This window comes from Perca flavescens, chromosome 20 (genome assembly GCF_004354835.1).
Source record: "Perca flavescens isolate YP-PL-M2 chromosome 20, PFLA_1.0, whole genome shotgun sequence".
NCBI lineage: Eukaryota > Metazoa > Chordata > Actinopteri > Perciformes > Percidae > Perca > Perca flavescens.
This window is the reverse complement of record NC_041350.1, coordinates 9,005,182-9,028,592: the sequence shown is the minus strand read 5'-3', so window position 1 is coordinate 9,028,592 and position 23,411 is coordinate 9,005,182. Positions and strand designations below refer to the sequence as shown.

Genomic DNA, 23,411 nt, shown 5'->3' with positions numbered 1-23,411 from the left:
AATCGTTAGCTTATTTTTACAAAAACGTCTGCTACGGAGCTATAACGTGAGGTACAAGGTAATGGAGCCTTTTATACATTGTCGTGTTTCTTTAGAAATAAACAATGGACAAATAAGAGTCTTTAAACGCTTCAGATGTAAAGTTATTCGCAGTCAAGTGACGTAAAAAAAAATGGCGGTCAGTGTAATGCTAACAAGAGGTGATCGCTTTGTAGCAACAAAATGGCGCCATCGGAGGTTCGCGTTCTGAAGCGAAGCTACCCATAGACATAATGAAGCTACCTACCCCCTTGCTTGGACATAGCTAACTAGTTCGCCATCTTGATTAGAAACGCGGAGTGATGACGTTGTCTTTCTGCGACGGCGTTGGTTGTCACGGTGATGAACGCTACACATGTTGCCATCTTTTTCGATAAAGGCTGAAGTCCGCAAAACGTCAAAGATGTGGCCTGCCAAAACAATGATGTGTTGCCATGTTTGTTTATATACTGTCTATGGTTGATTCCCGTGAAATGTGTAAATGTAAATTGTAGCAACTCGTCTCTAATATTGAACTACAATAAAATAAAATGAAATAAAAACCTTTGACCAGTGACCAGATAGGCCTAGTTAATGTAGCCTATTGCAAGCAGCTCTTGGATGTTAATGATTATCCTCACAGTAGCCTTATATCTTATCTCAGCTCGCTCATTTACCATTGAGGCTTCATGACAAGCAACAGCTTAGAGGCAATGTCCACTTGCCAGCACAACTGGCTGGAGTTCTTTTTGAAATTAGGCCTACTTATGGACATTTTCTCTTGATACACTCCTGTTAAAACAACAAGAATGGCTGTGTCACGGGTTTACACAATCCTGTGGAGTACAGGCATAGTTTTTGTAATTTTACCTCACTTAAATCTGGGATTGTTGTCTGACTACAAGCTTTGTGGAGATCCTGAGTGTGAAAGTAAGTTTTAAACCACAAATATATTGTCCTAATTTATGATATAGGCCTACATTTAGATTGTAGCTGATATAATTTAGTACGGCTGTTTTCTAAGCTTTCTTTATGATGATCAGTTTTTTTTCCCCTCCTGTTTTCATTCATACTATATTGTGTGTGTGTGTGTGTGTGTGTGTATGTGTGTGTGTGTAGGCCTGATGAGCAGAGTGCAGGCCATCAGGGACCACCGTGGTAAGGACTGCCGTTTCCTGAGCTTCAGAAAGGGAGACACCATCTTTGTTTACCACAAACTGTCAGGAAAGAGGGAAGACCTCTGGGCAGGCAGTGTGAGTCTGATATCTTCATCTTCCTCTCTCTCTCTCTCTCTCTCTCTCTCTCTCTCTCTCTCTCTCTTTAAAGCAGAATGTAATGAAAAAACTACTCAATTCAAACCCTCAGATCAGGTTCTTGGTTGAAGAGATTAGTCAAAATTATAATACAGATGGTTTAGGTTATCAGCACTGATTGGCTAAGTCATGGTAACACTGTACCTAATAAACACAAATGTCTGAGAGCACTCCAGTTCATTTAAATATAATGATATAGTTGTGTATTAACACAGAATGACAGAATGATTGAGATAATAATGTGCTGACCCAACATCACTACTACCTGTGTCTTTTATTTTGGTAATCACTTTATTTATTCACTGTATATGAACTACTCTGCTTTTCAGAGGCAACATTTATTTATTTATTAAGATGAACATTATTTTGTTCAAATAATGGCCCACGCTATATCATTACTTGTGATTTTTTAACCTTGGGGATTTGATTAATGCTCCAAACTCAGCTACTTTGAGTGGCTTTTGCCTTGAGCAAAGACTAAATCAATATGAAATGTACCTTTTTCTTTTACTACTGTGGAATAATTGAAACAAATGTACACCTAAATACACAACGCTCCTTCCTTCCATTCTTTCACAATGCTGCAGTGGCTTTACAGATCTGTGACGGCTGTTCTGCTTCCTTTTGATTTCAGATTGACAAACAGTTTGGCTATTTCCCAAAGGATGCCGTGCAAGAGGATCAGGTTTATGCTGCTGTGGAGAAAGTAGTGGAAACACAGGTAAAAAAGACTTTGATTTCAGTAGCTCTTCAGATTAGCAGCTTTGAACAAAACATACTCTTTTATAATAAGTACAGCAGTTGATTGTAAAGCAATATAATAAACAGTTAGTAAACTGGTATCTGGTATAATATTTACTCCTAAATTAGTAGTAGTAGTAGTTGCTGAATCTGTACAAAAGCAATTCCTTAATCTTGATGTGCCCTCATTCCCTCTCTTCATTCAGAAATCTGATTTCTTCTGTATGGATGAGTTTGGTTATCCAATTGACTCCAGTCATCTGGACAGTGATGATGATAAGGATGATGACAATCCCAAAATCCAGAACCAGGAGTCAGAAATCACTCAAACCACTCCACACACCGTCGCCACAAATGCTGAAAGCCCTTCAACGTCTGAAGATCCCTCTACAGAGTCTCCAGTTCCAGCACAGGACGCTGACGGCACGTCGACAGAAGAGGCGGAAAACAAAAACGCTAGGGATGCTGCTGTCGGGATTCACGAGGAAGCACGGGAGACTCCTGCGCCTCTGAACGAACAAGGTGGGTCTGCCCCCTCTTCCTGGCTCGGTTCTTCCGTGACAGGATGGTTAGGTCTGGCTAAAGAGGAAGAAGCTGGCAATTTGGCTGAAGGAGAGAATAAAGATGAGAGAAAAGAGATGCAGGCCGAAGCTTCTGTCGCTTCTTCAGTGACAGGGTGGCTGGGGTTTGGAGGAGAAGGAAAACCTGATGATGTCGTGAATATTGTGGAAGAAGACGGAGAAACTGCTGATTCTTTCACTTCAACCATGACTGGGTGGCTTGGCTATGGAGGAGAGAAAAAAACAGATCATCCGGCAAAAGAAGAGCAAACAGAAGAACGAGAAGATGATGAAGAACCAGCGGAGACATTCAGGAGTAGAAGGATGTCTCTGGACCTAGAAGGCAGCCAATTACATGAAGAGGAGAAGAAAGAGATGGGGACATTGGGTTGGCTAGGTAACAGGCTGTCAAGCACGCTGGGGTTTGGCCTGACCAATCAGGAGTCAGGGCATGAGACAACACCTGAAATAGAGGCCAAGGAGACAATCCAGGAGAAGGTAGAACAGCCAGCGTCTGGTTCTTGGTTGGATATAGGGATCAAGGACATTTTAGGCTTCGGGAAAGACAAGGGTGAAGTTGATGAGGGTACAGGAAGCGATTTTAAGGAGACAGAAGAGGACAAAACCTTAGAACAACCAACTGGCTCAGAGAATGTGAATACTAGTCAATTACAACCCCAAGAAACTAGCAATGAATCAAAGGTGGGAGAAACTCCAAAGGATCAAAATGCCCCATCAGAGATCAGAGTCAACGCTGACAGTAATAATAACGATATAGGTACTTCAGACAGCAGCAAGGATAGTGTCCTACCTAAAGATGCAGCATCCAAGGTAGATGAGAAAGATATTTCTCCTCAGACCATGGAGAGTATGCAGGGTAAAGATCATCAGATGCCCAAATCGATAGCTAATGAGGGTGGGGATAATAACAGAGAGCCAGGAGAAGAAGAAAGTAAAACTGCAAGCGGCACTGATCAGGGTTTTTTGACCCAATCTGACATCAATTCAGGGCCTGACTTGAGTTTTGTGGATTTAAATATAAACTCCATTGGACAATCTGTAGGCGAGGATGAGAAGGAAAACACAGAGGACGTGGTTGGGGAAGGGCCCGAGATCCCAAATCAGATCGACAACACAGAAGGATCCACCGATACGTCTGTTCCTGGCGCTGGTAGTGATGGTCATGAAGGTGAAGGGAATAATACAGAAACAGATGTACTCCACCGGGAAGTTTCCACGACTCAGACTGATGACTCAGCAGAAGAAAGTCGGGTCAGCGGCGGAGCGGGAGAAAGCAGTGGAAAGAGTCAGCCTTCTTTCTTATCACCAGGCACAGCCAGGGAGAGAAATGAACCTACCTCCGATGAGGATAACACTTTACCGGCTCACAGTGTAGAAATGACCGTTGATCATTTCGATTCACTAGCTATGAATGACAATAACACAGCAATAGAGACACATCAGGGTGAGTTAGGAGAGGTGGGCATCTCTCAGGAGTTTGGTTCAGCTCATTCTACTAATAGAAGTACTGAAACTATGTATGACAATGCCTCAGAGGAGGACAGAAGAACATTTTCCACTAGTGAGAGCACAAGACAGATGGAAGACAATGCAGACCAGGACTCTGTGTCTCCAGATATGCAACAGGGACACACACAAAGTGACGGTGATGCACACGAGCTAAAGGAGACTGTAGAAGAAACTGAGAGAGACGGTGAAAACAACCTCCAGCCAGTTCAAACGGAGACAACAGAGTTTCAGAAATACATATTGAATGAAAGTGGTCTCAAGTCAGCTATAGGCTCTGAAACAGAGACTGAGACAGAGGAAGTGGAGGAGTCAAAGGAAGAGGAAAAGCTGGGGGGGATAGGAGAGTTAAAGAAAGAGGAGAAACAGAGGGAAGTGAAGGAGATAAAGGAAGAGGGGAAACTGGAAGTAAAAGAGATAAAGGAAGAGGGGAAACAGCAAGAAGTGAAGGAGACAAAGGAAGGGGTGAAACAGGAGGAGATAGAAAAGTTAAAGGAAGAGGGGAAACAAGAAGTAAAGGAAGAGGGGAAACAGGAAGTAAAGGAGATAAAGGAAGAGGGGAAACAGGAGATAGAAAAGTTAAAGGAAGAGGGGAAACAGGAAGTAAAGGAGGTAAAGGAAGAGGTTAAACAGGAGGAGATAAAAAAGTTAAAGGAAGAGGGGAAACAGGAAGTAAAGGAGATAAAGGAAGATGGAAAACAGCAAGAAGGGAAGGAGATAAAGGAAGAGGGAAAACAGCAAGAAGGGAAGGAGATAAAGGAAGAGGGGAAACAGCAAGAAGTGAAGGAGATAAAGGAAGAGGGGAAACAGCAAGAAGTGAAGGAGATAAAGGAAGAGGGGAAACAGCAAGAAGAGAAGGAGATAAAGGAAGAGGGGAAACAGCAAGAAGTGAAGGAGATAAAGGAAGAGGGAAAACAGCAAGAAGGGAAGGAGATAAAGGAAGAGGGGAAACAAGAAGTAAAGGAGATAAAGGAAGAGTGGAAACAGGAGGAGATAGAAGAGTTAAAGGAAGAGGGGAAACAGGAAGTAAAGCAGATAAAGGATGAGGAGAAACAGCAGGACATGAAGAAGATAAAGGAAGAGGAGAAACAGGAAGTAAAGGAAATAAAGGAAGAGGGGAAACAGCAAGAAGTGAAGGAGACAAAAGAAGAGGAAAAGCTGGGGGGGATAGAAGAGTTAAAGAAAGAGGAGAAACAGCAAGAAGTGAAGGAGATAAAGGAAGAGGGGAAACAGCAAGAAGTGAAGGAGATAAAGGAAGAGGGGAAACAGGAAGTAAAGGAGATAAAGGAAAAGGGGAAACAGGAGGAGATAGAAGAGTTAAAGAAAGAGGAGAAACAGCAAGAAGTGAAGGAGATAAAGGAAGAGGGGAAACAGCAGGACGTGAAGAAGATAAAGGAAGAGGGTAAACAGGAAGTAAAGGAGACAAAGGAAGAGGGGAAACAGGAAGTAAAGGAGACAAAGGAAGAGGGGAAACAGGAGGAGATAGAAAAGTTAAAGGAAGAGGGGAAACAGGAAGTAAAGCAGATAAAGGATGAGGAGAAACAGCAGGACATGAAGAAGATAAAGGAAGAGGAGAAACAGGAAGTAAAGGAAATAAAGGAAGAGGGGAAACAGCAAGAAGTGAAGGAGACAAAAGAAGAGGAAAAGCTGGGGGGGATAGAAGAGTTAAAGAAAGAGGAGAAACAGCAAGAAGTGAAGGAGATAAAGGAAGAGGGGAAACAGGAAGTAAAGGAGATAAAGGAAGAGGGGAAACAGGAGGAGATAGAAGAGTTAAAGGAAGAGGAGGAACAGCAGGACGTGAAGAAGATAAAGGAAGAGGGTAAACAGGAAGTAAAGGAGACAAAGGAAGAGGGGAAACAGGAGGAGATAGAAAAGTTAAAGGAAGAGGGGAAACAGGAAGTAAAAGAGATAAAGAAAGGGGGAAAACAGCAAGAAGTGAAGGAGATAAAGGAAGAGGGGAAACAGGAGGCGGACAAGTTAAAAGAAAAGAAGAAACAGGAGAAGGTGGAGGAGATAAAAGAAGAGGACAACCAGGAGGAGGAAGAGTTAAAGGAAGAGGGAAAGCAGGGGGAGGAAAAAGAGTTAAATGAAGAGGAGAAGAAGGTGGAGATAAAGGAGGGGAAGAAGCAGGAAGAGTTCAAAGAAAAGGAGAAGCAGCAGGAGAAAAGGGAAGAGTTAAAGGAGGTTGAGAGAGTAAAGGAACAAGAGAAGAAAGAGGGTGAAGAAAAGCAAGTACAGTCTCATTTGGAGGTATTAATGGAAAACAGCATCCCTTCTTTATCTCACACTCAGAAAGCCACTGAAAGCCCAGAGTCAGAGAGCAACAGCTCTGTGTTCTCCGAAATGCCCACAAAGACTCAAAAGAGACAGGCCGAAAACCCACAGATGGACGAAGAGAAGAGAGAGGGGGAAAACAAGAAACAGGAGGAGGTTAAGGAAAAGCAGGAGACGGAGAATTTGGAGGGGGAGAGGAAGAACAAAGGGAAAGAAGGGAGCCTTAAATGTTCAAATGAGCTTTGTCCTCAAGCTAGTGGAGACACATTTGTGGGGGTCAAAGATGGAAAAGATTCTGCAAATACGTTGAGCTCAATAGATGAGGGGACAAAGGAGACAGGAAAGCAAAACCCAGTGGCAGACAATGATCAAATATTAGCAGATAGGACAGGAGTGAGTCAGATGGTACCAGCTGACGACACGGAGAGAGATGAGGATGAAGAAAAAAAAGATGATGTTGCTAAGGCCGATGAGGGGAGAGAAGAGCAGGTTGAGCAGAAAAACAATGATCTGCTACATTCAGGGGAGAGTGGCCGAAACATCCTTCCTAATCAACTTTCCCTTAGTCAGACAGCTGAGAACAAAGAAGATGATCAATTATATTCCAGTGAGGCAGACAACACTGAGCGTTCTGACGACAGTGTGCTCCGTCAGGGAGATAAAACTAAGTCTGAAGACACTGAAACCAGCAGCAAAGGGATTTCCACTGAGAAGGAAACTGAGCAAATACACTCTGATTATGTGATAGACACGGTGGAGGACACTGACAGGGAAGAGAGGGAGATCAGCGTGAAGCATGATGATGTAAGGGTGAATGAGGGCAGAGATCTGAGTACAGGTGGTACTGTATTCAGGACAGAGGACGGTATGGAGGTTTCCGTTTCGTCCAGTGACCCTGTTGAAAGCCAGGCCGTGACATGTGAACAAACTGCTCCTCAACATGCATCCGGTTCTTCACATCTGTCTGACGGTCTTAATAAAGGAGCAGCAGAGACTGGAAGTGGAGGAGCATTCGGCCTTTTCGAAAACGCCTTTAGCTTTTTTAGCCAAACGCCTGTCACCGAAACTACGGAATCCTCAGAATCTGCCCCAAGTTTGGATTCTAACACAGGTGAGACATCCGAGGCACAAGCCTCTCTCCCTCCCGAACAAGAACGGGATTCAACCCCTGGTTCGAGTCAGGTTTACGTGCAAGATTTGCACACAGACTCTCCCATCACCTTGTCACAACAGCAGCTGCAGCCTCTCTTTACAGAGACCCAGGCGTCATCTCCTCCCCCGACGCAGACCCGTTCTCATCCCACAGAAAGCCCCATCCAAACAAAAACCCTCACCAAACATTACAAGAACCTTCTCATCTACATGAGCGCGGACGAGACGACTATTATGATGGAGCTCTTTGGACGACACAAGCTGCAGTTTTTGGATTACGTTTTAGGAAGCTCAGAAACCACGACCGATGACCCCGACAATGACGAATCGATATTGTTGGATATAGAAAGACTTCTGCGTTATCACAGGGAGACGCTGGTCGCTCCTAGCGTGAGGCTCACGGATGCACCACAGGAGGACAAAGGAAAGACCACAACGCTCATCGCACTTCAGAAGCTAGAAATGCTGTTGGCGAGAGTGAGAGAGACTTTCAACACAGGTGAATCAGACAACGGTAACACAAACCATCCGAGTATTTTAATGTCTTCATGGCCTCAGATATCATGGCTGATATTAGTGATGCTTTAAGTTACTTTGATATTGTAATTTTAGTATGGGTTTGACTTGCAGTGATGCCAATCAGAGTGCATGTGTTTCCCTGTTCAATGCAGCCGAGGCCAGCTGTGTTGGTGAATCCTGTTTGACTCACAGTAAAGATAAGGAAACGGCCACCGAGGAAGATCCTTCTGTGAGCCTGGATAACCACATCCCAAGAGATGAATGGATGGGGCTGGATGAAGAGAAAGACGGACGATTGAGCGGAGGCACAGGAAAAGAGAGGGTGACTGAGGTTCAGACAAAAGAAGAGAAGGGAAAAAGAAGTGGAGGAGAGAGAGTGTCCCCTGAGTCCCGTCCTCACATTCAGACAGGATCACCACAGTCCCTGGAAGGTATGGATGACTCAAGTATCCCTTAATCAAGAAGGATTAAAAGATGATTCAAAGATATTAAGCAGTAATATTTGAGAAGGAGGTCTACTCGGCCTGCTGCATCCTCATTCCTGCAATACACACAACCTGGAACATTATGACATGAACAAAACATTACTTGGCAGTTTTTGTTTTACACTAGTATATTATACATTAAAGATAAAAAACATTGGGTTGATTTCTAATAATATATCATTGTGACAAAGGTGGAAAGCTTACATTTTTAATTCCATTCTGTTTGTGACTCTAATTCCAGGGGTAATAAATCAAATTCTGGACTTTGTTCATCAGATCGCTGACGATTCAACTACTCATGTTTGTGCAGTGACAGAGCTCCTCATATGGCTTACTGAACAGGTAAGCTGTAGAATAAAAGAGAATAGAATACACTTTATTGTCCCCAAGGGGAAATTTGTCTTAGGCATAGTGCTGCAATCTGTTGCTTCACAACACAAGCATGTAACAGAAAAAAAAAACTTTTTAAAATCAACATAAACATGCATCTGCAGATTGAAAACCAGGAAATCCGAATATAGGTAAAATGATCACGTAATGGTTGAAGCAATTAGTGCAATTTGTTTGTGATTCGACATCCAACTACACAGCTACGACACATTTAGATCATCATCTTTCAGGTTCATTTAATAACATAAGGAATTAAATCCCAACAGAAAATAATTGGAGCACTTTTCTTAAACAGTCTAAAACAACCACTTTTTCTTAGGTGAAGAGGGTCAAATGTAAAATGTTTTTTAACAATGTTTTTTATTATTTTTTCATTGCTTGGCAGTATTGTTTAAGAGACATTGTGACTAAGGTTAAAGCAGTGTGCATTTTGTTTGAAATGTTGCCTTACTCAGTTTTGTCAGGTAATTTATCTTATGTATAGTTTTGATCATTCTGATTTTGGCCCCTCTGGCACACCTTCAGAGGTCCATACAGCTGTACTTTAAAAGTGTCAACGAACCACAAACTGCGAGGTCTGGTTCTTTAAGACACTGGACTTGTGACATGTTGACCTGACATTTAGCTCTGTCTCGACGTCTCAGCTGTCGAGCTGGTTGGCTCCGTCATCATCACTCACATTCCTTAGTGCTGCTGGGTCTATTACAAACGTTCAGCCAGCTGGTAACCCACCCACCTGACCTGAAGGCAAACTTTTTCAAATGTTTTGAGAGGGGTAATGATACTCTAGTTTCAAATGGACGAAAATGAGGCCATGTCGGTGAGTACCTTTCGAAACATTTGGTGACCGAGTCAAGTCTTCACCTATGTCCTACTAAGACCAGCTTTATTACCCTGCAGCCCTTGCAGCCGTAACGTAACACAGGTGACACAGTAGTAAACTGCTTGAGAAAGACGGCTTTTGTGTAAAAAAAAAACATGATGTGTTAAGAAATGATTATGCTAGTTATTGGGGATGTTATCAAAGACGACATTGAGAATTCTCCATTCAGTTTACCGACACCTGTTATTTTTGGTGTTACTTTAAAAGTGCTCCGATGTGCCAGTGTGGCATTTTACAATTGGTGACGTTGCGAGTGAACCATTTACAGTGGCGGGGGTCTAATAATATCTACATGAGCTCGTCAGTGCCTCAAATCGATGTATTTGTATTAATTAATTTTTCAAATATATTTTAATTTACGTAGTAACATAGTTTAATGCAATGCCTCTCTAGTTGAATCTAGATGAGGAGTTTGAAGAGAGAATCCAATATCTCCCCCACCCCTAAGACGTGCAATGTGACGTGGTCCACTCTTGAGCGTCAGTGTTGTGTACAGGATGTGAAATCGCCGCTAGCCCGGTTGATGGCTCAGCTTTCTGTTCCTTATGTCAGCTTTTAAATTACATATATCACTAAAGTAATAACCAAATGAGATAATTCGGAAATGGCGGAACATACGGCAAGCGACCAGTCGGCCAGCAAAGCGGTCGACTTTCAGGCGACGGCAGAGGCTTACTACAGTATCGCCGTGGAGAAAGTGAAGGATGTACGTTATGTGGCAGGTTTCATTAGCATTTTCTAACTAACGTTAGCCGACACTGCTGGCATAACGTAAAACGGATGGTCAAACCATCGAAAACAACTCGGTATTATTGCTGAATACACGTTTGGATTTGTACAGCTCACGTCTGACTGCATGTGTGTCGCGCCAGGGCTGTTACCAGCTGTCAAGACTGCGTTGAAATTTTAAGTCGCTTTTTTTTTTTTTACATGTGTGTTGATGGATTAACGTTATCTAGTAATACTAACCTAGCTAATTGATAGTAGCCTAGAGTTAGTATGTCTGATCACGTGTCGCTGTTTCTTATCTTTTAGGTAAAATATGGCAGAGTTGTTTTTGTTATTTTCCCTGTAGCAAACAAATAGCTACGTTACTGCTATCTAGCTACTACAGCTGTGTAGTAAACCTTTAAGGCTGAGTAGTCAAGGCTAACTACTTGCAATACCAACTAATACATTCTGTGGTCAGTTGTAAGAACATTAGAATTACTTAAAGATGAAATAAGCCAGTTGTTTGGCTCCTTTTTATAAATGTTAAGGAAAAAGCATAACCCTATTTACTTAAGCAACAGCTGTTTTGTGGGTCTCTGACTGCCATGCTGCATGAAACCATCTCTAATGTTTAACTGCATTGACCGCAAGTGATTAGAACTAGTTTGCAGGGCAGTCCTGCAGCACTAAGAAGCTGATCCTTATGTCCACAATAAGTATTCCATTGTGTACAATCCACTAAGTTAAAATGGAGTGAATCAAATGTTGTTCCCAGACGTACAATCACACATCTCTTTTTAAAGATGCCTATTAAACCCAACTCCTAAAATAAACTGAGCTTTCCTCTTCTTTCAGGTTGTATCGACACTGCCTGATGACATCAGACCCGGGCCAGACCTGTATGGGGTGCCATGGGAACCAGTCATCATCACCAGTGTGGTGGGGCTGGTGACAATGCTGTTGTTTACCTGTAGATGTTATAGCTCTGTGAGTACACAGCCACGTACATACACATCAACATCGCAAAGATTTGAAATGGTACAATATATGAATTTGTTGTGGTACTGTTGGTAGAAACAATGAGACCACACTTGTTCCCTATCAACTGAGTAATCCCTTTGCTACTTGTTCATCATTGTTTTCTTTTTATTTCTTCACAGTTCAAAAGCAGAATGTATCGAGGTAAGTTCTCACTACTTACTCCTTAATATCACATTATTATGACTTCACAGGAATTCAACTAATCACTGCCAATTTAACCTCTTTCTCTGGCCACTGTATATATTATATATATTGTGTATGTATATATATATATATATATATATATATATATATATATATATATATATATATATATATATATATATATATATATATATATATATGTATATGTATATGTATATGTGTGTGTGTGTGTGTGTTTTATTAGAAAAAAACTGAAAAATAATTTCAATGTTTTTATATGCTTTGTATTCACTGATTTCAGTTAAAGAGCGGCGGATGGCTGAGCATGTTGCGCAGCTACTGGATGAGAAGTGTAAAGTCCTTGAGACTCTCAGCAAATGTCAACAAGAGGTTGGTACTGGTGCCAATGCTGACTGACTAGAGGCAGAGCCTGTCTGACACACAACACTGGGTGTTTTCCACTGAGGTCAAATTCATATGTATATTAGAAGATGCAGAGTCTTGCGCATGTTGTATGAGGCGCGATCAAAAGGCAGAAACTCTCTCATTGCAAAGTCATTGCAGACTTTTTTGAATATAAGTTTCAATGCTGATGAAATGCATTTTGTCATGTCATTCATTTGCAGTATGATGACCTGGAGAGCTCACTGAGGGACAGTGGTGTCTTGGCCCAAACTCAAAAGACAGAACATCTTGAGGTAAAGCAGAGGAAAAAAAATAATTAAAGGGAGATTAATAATAATAAAATGTTTCACATATAGAGTGTTTTTCAGGATACTCAAAGACATTTCACATAAGTTGAAATGGTCATAGAAAACCGCTCACTAAAAATATATAACACTCAACATTAGTCACAGCCGGGCAGGAAGTGAAAACAGCGAGAGCATCCAGTCAGTTTACCAAAAAGACACCCCCCAATATTGTTGATGTCTCCTCTACAACACCACTGACGATGAGAGATTCATCTTGGAAGTGGAAAAAATATAACAGACATCACAAATCCCTCGTAGAGACGATATAATCTGCGAGTAGGGCAGCAAGACCGCTCCGCTTCTGAGACGCTCCCGGTGTGGTATGGCATGTGTTGGAGGACGGAACAAAACGGAACGCAGCCGGAACACAGCAGAGACGTGCACAGTGGATAACGGGGCTTACTGTAGCGCTGACACAGCACTGTGGAGATAGGTCTGGCAATGCCGGACTAACAAACTTGTTAGCAAACAGTTGCTTTTTAACACATCTGGCAGTCACATCTTGCATATTGTCGTCCGTTACATCGTTATTATAGAAATATCGCTTATAGCCCCTATTACGGTAAAAAGGAAAAACAGTTGAACCGCGTCACCAAATTTGGAATAAGGATGTATCACATTTTGACGCTGTGATCTGACTCTTCACGTTCACTACGCACTCTCTCACTCCTTTGCTCTCACTTGAACACATCTTGTTTTCTTGCTCCTCCAGGTTAAAGCCACACAGTTGGAACATGCCAAAAGGGAGCTTGATAGGGATCTTGAACAGCTAAAGGATCAACTGGACCAACAGAGAGAACACAGGATAGAGCAAGAAAAGAGGGTAGGAACACACACACACACACACACACACAAACACACCGCACCAACTGTAACATCTACAATTGTTATTTAAGAATCACATTTGATCAGGAATAGGAATCCATTGCATTATTGTGATACTGATGTAGTGGATTCTTTTTTGGTTATCCTTCCAGATTGCAGTGCTTGAAGAAACCATGAAAACATTTGAAGAAGAAACCAATGACCTCCAGTTACAGGAAGAGCAGGTACCATTACCTAACCTCTTGTCTTTGTACCTTCACATTCCTGTCTTCTCCTCTTTCCTGCATCATGGTTTCATCCCCTGCTCTGTCCCTCTGCATTTCATATGATATTATTGCTGCCTGTTTGTCTCTAGGCACAGACCACTCTGAAAGTGTACAATATGAACAGTGACAGACTACAGAGGAATCTGGAAACAGCTGGAGAGGAGAACACACTGCTACAGGAGAGCAATGCTCAGGTAGGATGTCGTATACACACACACACACACACACACACAGATCAGGCTGTCCGGCGAAATGGGGATAGTGCCTGGGGGCTGCAAAAAACGTAGCGGCCTGTGGCAAAAAAGATGGGACAGATTCAGACTACAAAAACGCAACTGAACGTGCGCTGCGGTGGTTAATCATGTAACTGGCGATCAGACTTTTGAGGCAGTTTGAGAGTCCGATACAGTAAACGGTAACCATCACTGCCTCTATTGCTGCCACAAGAAAGTTTCAAAATACTATGAGGGTAAAAAAAACTGAAACACAAGCACTTAACTGCCCAGCAGTTTGTGTAACAGCTGACTGTTTCCTGCAACAAGCTCCAGCACAAAGTACAATCACATACATTTAGCATCTTCGTATTGCATGGAGTTCAACTTTGACCATCAAATCGCATCCTCAACCAATAGCAAAGCAGTGTGTGGTTGAACCCTCTTGGCTGTAGTGTGATGTTGATTTTATTTATTTTATGTCTGTGTCTAACCAGCCGGTATCGCCTCAGCAGTCGATGGTCACTCACCTGCATTCACGTATGTGTGACTGTGCCTTTACTGTGCACGGTTGCAAGGGAGGTGGTTTAGCTTTTCCATGGTTAAAATGACAGCTTTAAAGTACTAATTAGTCAGTTTGTTCCATTCAGTCCATCCAATCACATACTGTACTAGATTCATGTTTTTTTTAACGTTACGCAAAACTGTTGGAAGTCTGATCTGTTCATGGCATCATTTGTGTCTTTGTCCTCTCTTCCCGTCTCTTTCACTGCAGTTGGGGCAGCAGGTGGAGGGATGGGCAGAAAGAGTAAGTGAGTTGGAGGCGGAGATGAGCAGGTGTGAGGTCGCCCACAGGGGGATGCTGCAGGACGTGGCCAACAAGGATGAGCGTATAATGGTATGGTTGCTTCTGCAATTGATGATAGTTTAAGATAAAACACGATAGAACTTTCATAATCCAGAAGGAAATACTTGTTCCAGCGAGTGCTCAACAATTACAACAACATACATATAGAATATACATACATATTGTAGCTAGTCAATTTATAATATACTTTGAATTTTTGAATAATAATAATATCTCGAGAACTACTAGGGAAGAAGAGTGTACTGCACACTGATGTAAAAGATTAAAAGATCAGCCTAAGTTAATGGATTCAGTTTTATTACTTTGGGTTGTTAGAAATAAGTGTGACACCCAACACGTGTCCGTTTCCAGTCCTTGACAGATCGGCTGCTGAGCATGAAAGCTTGGGATTCAGACCTGGAGGAAGAGGCAGATGGGGAAGGAGAAGGGAAGGAGGCGTCCAATGGTACAGCAGGGAGAGGAGAGGAGAATGGAAGAGGAGACATTTTGGACACACAAGGCCATCTCCAGAAAGTCCAGAAACTTATCTATGCTGCTAAGGTATTTGACTTAAATGGACACGAGCACACGGTGTTAATGAACACTGAAATGTTTCGAAACTCTCTGGAGAGTTAAAAACCAGACTCATTCATATTGAACATCCCTGCACACTTTACTGAATGCCTACTGATATGTCGTTTTGTATCTGTGTGTAGCTGAATGCAGACCTCAAATCAGTAGATGAAGACAAAGACCGATTATTTGCCAAACTGAATGATGAAGTCAAAGCTAAAGAAGACTTGCAAGGTGAGTCAACTGTCCACTGGTGTGTTTTTACCAAGGTTGGTATTAAGATGTCAAATAAAGAACAAACAAGTCAAAGGTTATATAATAATGATATAGTAATGTATGTAGTCTGTGAAACATATCCGCATCTGAGTGTGTGTTTTTGTTTTTTTGCTCTAGTGAGAATTGAGGAGCTGGGTAATGAGAAATTATCTCTGCAGTCGGACACTGAGCAGTACTCAGATCAGGTAGCTACCCTCAACTATGTGTTAGTGTGATATTTTATTACATTATCATTCCACATTCATTTGATTTTGTATTTATTTCTTTTCTTCACGTTTACAGGTCCAAAGATTACAACAGAAACTCCAGATTATGACAGAAATGTACCAGGAGAATGAGCTTAAGTTACACAGGTATAGACTCAAGGATAGGGCCGGCTACACACTGGATGCGTGGTGTGAGCGTGTCAGCTGCGTGGCGTGTCCGTTTTTATTTTGGCTCCCATGTTTACAGGTTAGAGCTTGCACACTGCCTGCGTGACACGCACGTCTCAGGCGCCGCTCGAGCCGCGCCGAAAAAGGCGTGCATGCTAGGAATAGGACCGATGCCTATTTTTCAAGCGACGCGCAAGGGTGTTGGAAGCGTTTCCAGGCAAAATAGAATACAAAAAGATGTCATTTTGACACGAATACATTTAATAAATGACATTTTTATGTTTGAAAGTCTCTAGGTTTTTTACATAAATGCAGATATAAATGTAATAAAAAAAAAATAATAATAATAATGATCGATTTTCAAATATTGCACCTGTAAATACAGAAAGAAATATTCTGTAGCCTATTTTGCCATCAATACTGCCGACGTCTTTGCTGTAATCAAATCCGTATATATTTATGTTTAACATGAAGTATACTACTGTTTGAGTGCAGTTTATCAATGGGAAACATACAATGTACAGACAAGGCTAGCAGCAGCGCCGCGCCAGACACATTTGTGGTGTGCGAAGACATAGAAAACGCCACGCAGCTGACACGCAACAGAAACGCCACGCTCACGCCACGCATCCAGTGTGCAGCCGGCACTAAGTGCATCGAGAAGTTGAAAGCTATCGTTGTTGTACAGGATTTTAATGAACGTGTGCGTTTGCAGGCTGCTGACAGTGGAGGAGAAGGAGCGCGTGCAGAAAGAGGAGAAGTTAAATAAAGCCGACAAAAACATCACCATGGCCATGGAAGAACTCAGCAACTATAGGTAGCCGCTGCCCTCAAAGTGTCACCAAACACGTTGATAGTATGCAATATGAAAGGGGACATTTGTGAGCCTCCCACACATGCCTCTTGAGTCTCACCTGTACGTCACCTTTTTCTTCAGACAACGAGCAGGAGAGATGGAGGAGGAGCTGGAGAAAACCAAACAGTCTTACCAGACTCAAATATCGGCACATGAGAAGAAGGCGCACAATAACTGGGTTAGTAAAAACACCTCAGCTGGTGTGGTTATGGGGGTTATTACATTACATTACATGATGTTATGAGGGCTGTATTCATTCATTAATTACTTACGTATTCATTCATTAATTACTTATCTTAGCAGTGCATTCAAGTGCTCTGATCTTGACTGTGTCTGTATCTATGTACATGTCATGTCATGTTATGTTACTGATCTTGGCTTGATTTTCCAGCTGGCAGCCCGAGCAGCAGAGAGAGAGCTAGCAGACATCCGGAGAGAGAACGGCCTCTTCAGACAGAAGTGAGCATACAGCAACTGAACCGCAATTAAACGCACAACATGTCATTTCTTGCCACTGTGGGGTCTCTCAATCAAAACCATTACAAAAGGCGGAGTTCGGTGACGTCGTGAAGTAGTGTTGGATCACGGGAGTTGTCTTCACGTTAAAAATCAGTGGGTAGAATTCAGCGGACAAAGGACGTCCTGGAGGGGCTGCGAGCCAAGCTGCCGTTAACGTTTGCTAACTAACTTCAGATCCACATGTCTGATGATTAGACTTATATTGTTTAAATGAATGTGTGTCATGCATCAACAACACCATGACAAATTCCTTGTATGTGTAAAAACCGTACTTGGCAATAAAGCCCTTTTTGATTCTGATTCTGATTAAAATCCTACATCTAGTTGAAACGTATAGGTAAAAACGATCTAAAAAATGTGGCTTAAAACTGGATACAATTTATGATTTGTATGATTACAGTTTTTCTATACTGTATACATTACATATTCTGGTCCGGAAATATATTTGTCATATGTTCACTTGAAAAAATTTTTTTTTTTGTTTGATTACAGGCTGACAGACACACAGTTTAAACTGGACGCCCTTGACAACGATCCCTACGCCTTGGACAGCCTGGCTAGACCACTGCCTTTCAGAGGTTAGCACACACACTTATAAACCAAAGCATGCATTATTAAGCTAACATCATATTTTGTGGCTAATCTACCCCAGCCTGGAAGCAGTAGGCCACAGATTCCCTTGACTTTGCACTCACCAAAGTACCCTTAACCCTTCAGCTGAAAGGTCACCGTACGGCCCATCTCCTCTGGGTCGACCTGCATCTGAAACCAGAGCTTTTCTTTCTCCTCCTACATTAATGGATGGACCACCTGCTAGACTGTCTCCACGAGGTATACACACACACAGAAAGCCACAATCCACATATATAGAGATGAGCTGCAGCTGTACACCTAACCGGATAAGACCCCCTGGAATGGTGCACAAAAAAACACAAACCACGACAAACCTAAATATAGTTTTCCTCATTTTTATTTATATACTTTCAGAACACTCCTAATATCTCCTAGTGTTGTAGTTGCAAATTCAGTCAAGTTATCTCAAGCACAGCCGTGTCCTGTTTTATTATTCTTTAGCCATTTTCATTTTTCGCTAGGTTTTGCTGATTTGAAATGACAAAACATTCTTATCAATCGCAATCTTACTTTACATAATAGAACATTTGCTAATTCAGTCTCACAAAGTCATCACAATAAGCCCTTGCGGCATGTTGGAGATGACCAGCTGGCTGTAGCATGAACAACTATCTATGCTTAAGCATGGTCTGTATGCTGGCATGCTGTTAGCACTCTGGAATGTGATTGTATGTCCTAAATCTCATCAGTTCATCCTGACATGATGCTTTCTATTTGTCCGTCTCGCAATCACTCATTCTGGCCTTATTTAGTGATATTTTGTCTTTGGCCCTGGGTTCTGCTTCTTCCCTTCCCTTCCCTTTTCATCTCCCCCCCCCACCCCCCCATCGACATCTTCAATTATCTCTCCTTTCCTCCCTTTTCCCCCATCTTTCCTCCACAGTGTCTCGGGGTCCAGTGGAGCCCCCAGGTGGCCAAGGAGAGATGGAGCGGAGTGGAGGTCCTCATTCAGACAGTGGCTCAATCTCTCCAACATGGGAGAGAGATCGTAGGGGCCCCCCACCAGGACCCCCAGGTGTGTGTGTGTGTGTGTGTGTGTGTGAGACAAAGAGAAAGACATAGAGTAAATCAGTAACGTCTGGCAGGTCGTCAGTCTGTAATATTAGGAAGGCCTGGTGACGCTCACACAACCTGACCAGCCCTGACCTTCCTCTGATATCGAGATATCATATTGAGGATTCCGATGTAGACATTTTTAACAGAAACAAAACAATGCAGAGGTAAGTGCTCAAAAGTTAAAACTCCTTCATGATACAATTTAAACAACTGTTCAAAGGAGCTGTTGTGCTGTTTATGATATTTTATATTGTGTGTCTTTATTTTACTGTGGTCCAACGTTGTAAAAAAAAAAAAAAAAAACACTAGAGGTGGCCTTAATACAAATTAAAAAAACAACAGTGCTGTGCTGAGAATACTCACACTGAGATGAAAACTGAGTTCTGTTCCTGCTCTTGCGTATCTGATTGAGAATCAGCCTTCAGACTAGAGCAAGGAACGTTTCTGATTATATGTCCCACTCTCATGGGGATACATTTGGATGTGGCACTGCTGGATTTCTGTTGTGTCATTCACCATTCAACATGGTCATTATGGTCATTATTACATTACATTATTTATACATTTGGAAAAAAAAAAAACTCTGACTCTGTGTGGCGCCATGTGCACCTGGATATTGTTAGGCCCAATATTTCATCTCTGTTCTAAAGGCATTGTGGTATATGGTGTCTACACACTCTTTAGGGAACTCAAAAGGTCTCTTTCACAGCTGAAATGTTGACTTACAGCAGTCAGTGCACAGGTGGAGCTTATAACAATAAACCAAATGGATTGCATACATTGTTAAGGTTATTAGTTGCACCTGTGTTTGGCAAGTCAACAGTCAAATCATATAGTGTGCATGTGCATGCCAAGTGCATGTTGACAGTGCATGTGTATTTTGTTTAATGCATTTTGAGTTTTGACACTGGAAACTACAGTTGTCTTGACGCCCTGTGATAAAAGTGTTGTCCGATCACTTATAACATGATCCTGAGAGGGAAAGCAACCTCCAAAAAATATCAACATAACACAACAGATTAGAGCCGTGTTTGACGTATTTACAGCTTCGGAAAGAGCTGTTGATATAATACTGATAAATCTGAACATATTTTCGGTGTGTCTGTCTCTTAGGCTATATGTTCCCAGAACAAGGAGGTCCGATGTACAGGAGACCTCCTCCCGGAGCTCTGGGTCTCTTGCCTCCACCCGGCCCTCTCCATCCTAGGGGTCTCCCCCCATTACCTCCTCACCCTGCAGACATGGCGGGTGAGTCACTGCCATCTGTATAGCTGCTTGTCAGCCCTTCATTATGTTCTCATCTATACTGTCTTGCTATCTTTAACGCTTTTGGACTGTAAATAGGTGAATTTGAACATGCACAAATGGAAATGAAAAAGCATGCAAACTTTAAAAAAAAATATCTAGACATGTTTTCGAATGCTATGTATGTATGTATGTATATATATATATATATATATATATATATATATATATATATATATATATATATATATATATATATATATATATGTGTATGTATAAGCCATCAACTTTATGATTGTTCATTTCTTCTATTCTTTCATTTCAATGCAGATGGCTCATACAGAGAAAACAGCCATGGGCCTGGTGAACAGGAACACAGAGAGGTAATGTGTGTGTGTGTGTGTGTGTGTGTGTGTGTGTGTGTGTGTGTGTGTGTGTGTGTGTGTGTGTGTGTGTGTGTGTGTGTGTGTGTGTGTGTGTGTGTGTGTGTGTGTGTGTGTGTGTGTGTGTGTGTCGGACTGGGGTGTGTGTGGACTGAGTGTGTGGGCCCTCATGTGAGGAGGGCCCAAAAAGATGCTCGAATGAATAGCTGTGGATGCCGGGAGGGGCCCATAGAGAATGCATTTTCTACAGGGCCCAGAATTTTGTGCTACGTCTCTGTGTGTAGGTGTGTGTGTGATTTTGTTTGAGTAGCATCTGTGGTCCAGCCTCTGTAGCCTTTCCGTATGTGTGTCACCAGTCGGGTCCTGGTGACCGAAGGACTCCCCCTGAAACGGATCCAAGGATGGGGGGCGCACCCCCACCTGGACCCCCGATGGGGCCAATGGACGGTCCCTTTCCCCGTAGATCCCCTTATGGACCACGACCTCCTGACTTTTACCCTCCTAGGGGACCTGGGGGCCCTCCCATGATGCCTAGTAAGCAGTCACAGCTATCACCACAACTTTGGAATACCTTGTTAACCTCTAAATGTCCTCTAACCTCATGCTCGCTTTCCTTCTCCTCTTTCTCCAGTGTGGGCCCCTCCTCCTGCAGGGATGATGTTCCCTCCTCGTTTCCCTCCAGGTGGACCTCCTCATCCTCACTACGCTCCCCCCATGCGGCCCCCTTTGCCCGACGGCCACCTACATCCTTCCATGGGTCCTCCCCCTCCTCAGCAGTCCTTCCCCTCCCCGCCACACAGCCAGTCGCCAGAGGAGCACACGCCCTCGCCTGAAGACGCCATTTGAGCCCGACCAGGTTTTCCACTTGAGCTGTGAGATGACGTGTTTGTGGTTAAAGTTGAACTCAGCGGTAGACAGATGGTTGGCCAGGTTGCGGTTTTCCATCTTCCCAGGATGTATTTAATGAAGAGTGTTAGCGCAGCCTTCATTAGCCCACTTTGTTGCCGTTTGTTTGCTTGGGCCCCGTCTTTCTGCTCTTTTAACATCCTCTCTCTTTCTTCTGCTCGGTCACTTGTCTTTTTTTTTTTTTTCCTTCTGGTACTCTCGCTCTGCCCAATCATCCATCTACATCACCTGTGAAGTGTGTGTGTGTCTGTGTGTGTGTCTGTGTGTGTGTGTGTGTGTGTGTGTGTGTGTGTGTGTGCCACACACAAATTTTCTTGTTTGCTTGACAATGCCAGAAAGGTTTTTAATGGTACTTGCTGTGTGGCTGAGAATGTGAGAGTGTTTTACGGATGGCATGAGTCAATATTTCATCCCAGTGGCACAGAAAGAAATCTAAATGATCATGGGCTATCAGGGAAGAAATGCATCTTTTAAGGTCTAATACAATATATTTTATTATACCAAACACTCTTGCTATTGTCACCATAGTTTTAAAAACGTAGCCCTTCAGCATCTACGAAGTTGACCTAAATCAGATCACCTCAGATCTTGTTTTGTCTGTGAATGAACTGAGATGATCTTAAACACTAAATATTCCCTCAGAGGTAAAAGGAGTTTCTTAAAATATAATTAAAGCGCATAACTGAATTTCACTGACTTCCCTGTGGGATTTCGCCTTCCTCAACAAAGCTATTATTTCAAACAGCAGCAAGTAAATCATGCTTTTGATTATGTTACAGTGACTTGCATATGGCCTAAGCTTGAAAAAAAAAGTGGCTTATTGTAGCCGCTTGTATTTTGTCGAAGTAAACTGTGACTCATCGTGGCAGTCACAGAGCGGTGATTAAATGGACTGACTGGAAGAGACCCTCAGAGCCAGAAAGATCGCACCCATGTAAATTTTGTAAAAAATAAAAGTGATTATTAATAGATAAATAAAGACAATGTCAAATTGTCAATGTCTCCATATTTCACTAATGTATTAATGTTCAATTTGTTGTGCAACTCATCAGCGGCCACCAGGGGTAACAGAGCATTGGAATATAATTGGAGGTCAGATTTGGGTAGTTATCAGTGTTTTCTATAATACTGTACATGACATGCAATGATGTTTTAAATATGGTAAATATATAATGACAAATTGAAAAATGTTTAATTTACTGTAACCAGGATTGTACAGCACAATTCATATGTAACGATCTCTACCTAAACTACCCGAACAAGCTCTTGTGATGTCATTTTAAACATTTACAGAACTTTTATTTAAAGGTGAACAAAACATTCTGAAAATAAATTTGCGACTCCAAGTTTAAATTACAAGACTTGTGTACACTGTATATCATTTGGTTGTTTGTAGATCAACTGAGCGCATATTCAGATGTTGCCTAGCGTAATCAATGGAAATACAAACGATAGACTTGGTTTTTCCTGTCCAATTTCTACATAGATAACATCACCTTCGTGTGTGGTAACGAGGAACTACTTTATACTAGAATACGTAGCAGTTTTGTTATGGTATGGCTAATTAGCAGACAAGATCACTTTCATAGACAATCATCTACAATCACAACAGACCTTTTTAACAGCAGACATTTTGACATGTCAAAGCAGGAAAAGCCCTAATGTATGTAACTAATAATGCATGTACTGTATGTATGTTAACGATAATGATGGCTCCATTTTAGTTAGGTACGCCAGTTCCTGGGTCCTGGTATTTTGCATGCTGGCATGGAAACTGCAAAATATTTCATTCTTATTAGTAAGGTTATTGCTTATTAAAAATACAGAGACTCCCTTGGTCTGGCAAAACTTTTACTTTAACGTACAGTAAACCATCAATGTGCCGGTCAGTGTCTGCAGAGCTAAAAAAAAAATACAGTTTACAGAGACA

The 23,411-nt window shown here is 42.1% G+C and overlaps 1 protein-coding gene across 1 annotated transcript; it reads left to right on the top strand.

Moving 5' to 3' along the window:
- The first annotated feature begins 17 nt into the window (after positions 1–17).
- Positions 18–23,271, top strand: mia2 (MIA SH3 domain ER export factor 2). Its single transcript, XM_028565211.1, has 28 exons — positions 18–58; positions 1,138–1,271; positions 1,966–2,052; positions 2,279–8,084; positions 8,257–8,535; positions 8,831–8,931; positions 11,429–11,560; positions 11,734–11,755; positions 12,060–12,148; positions 12,385–12,456; positions 13,223–13,333; positions 13,488–13,559; positions 13,691–13,795; positions 14,589–14,711; positions 15,033–15,221; positions 15,377–15,467; positions 15,627–15,694; positions 15,792–15,862; positions 16,599–16,700; positions 16,821–16,917; positions 17,131–17,198; positions 17,751–17,836; positions 17,976–18,089; positions 18,775–18,906; positions 20,061–20,195; positions 20,523–20,575; positions 20,932–21,109; positions 21,207–23,271. The coding sequence occupies exons 2-28, from the start codon at positions 1,143–1,145 to the stop codon at positions 21,419–21,421; spliced, it is 8,727 nt and encodes a 2,908-aa protein (XP_028421012.1). The 5' UTR covers positions 18–58; positions 1,138–1,142; the 3' UTR covers positions 21,422–23,271.
- The last annotated feature ends 140 nt before the right edge of the window (positions 23,272–23,411 follow it).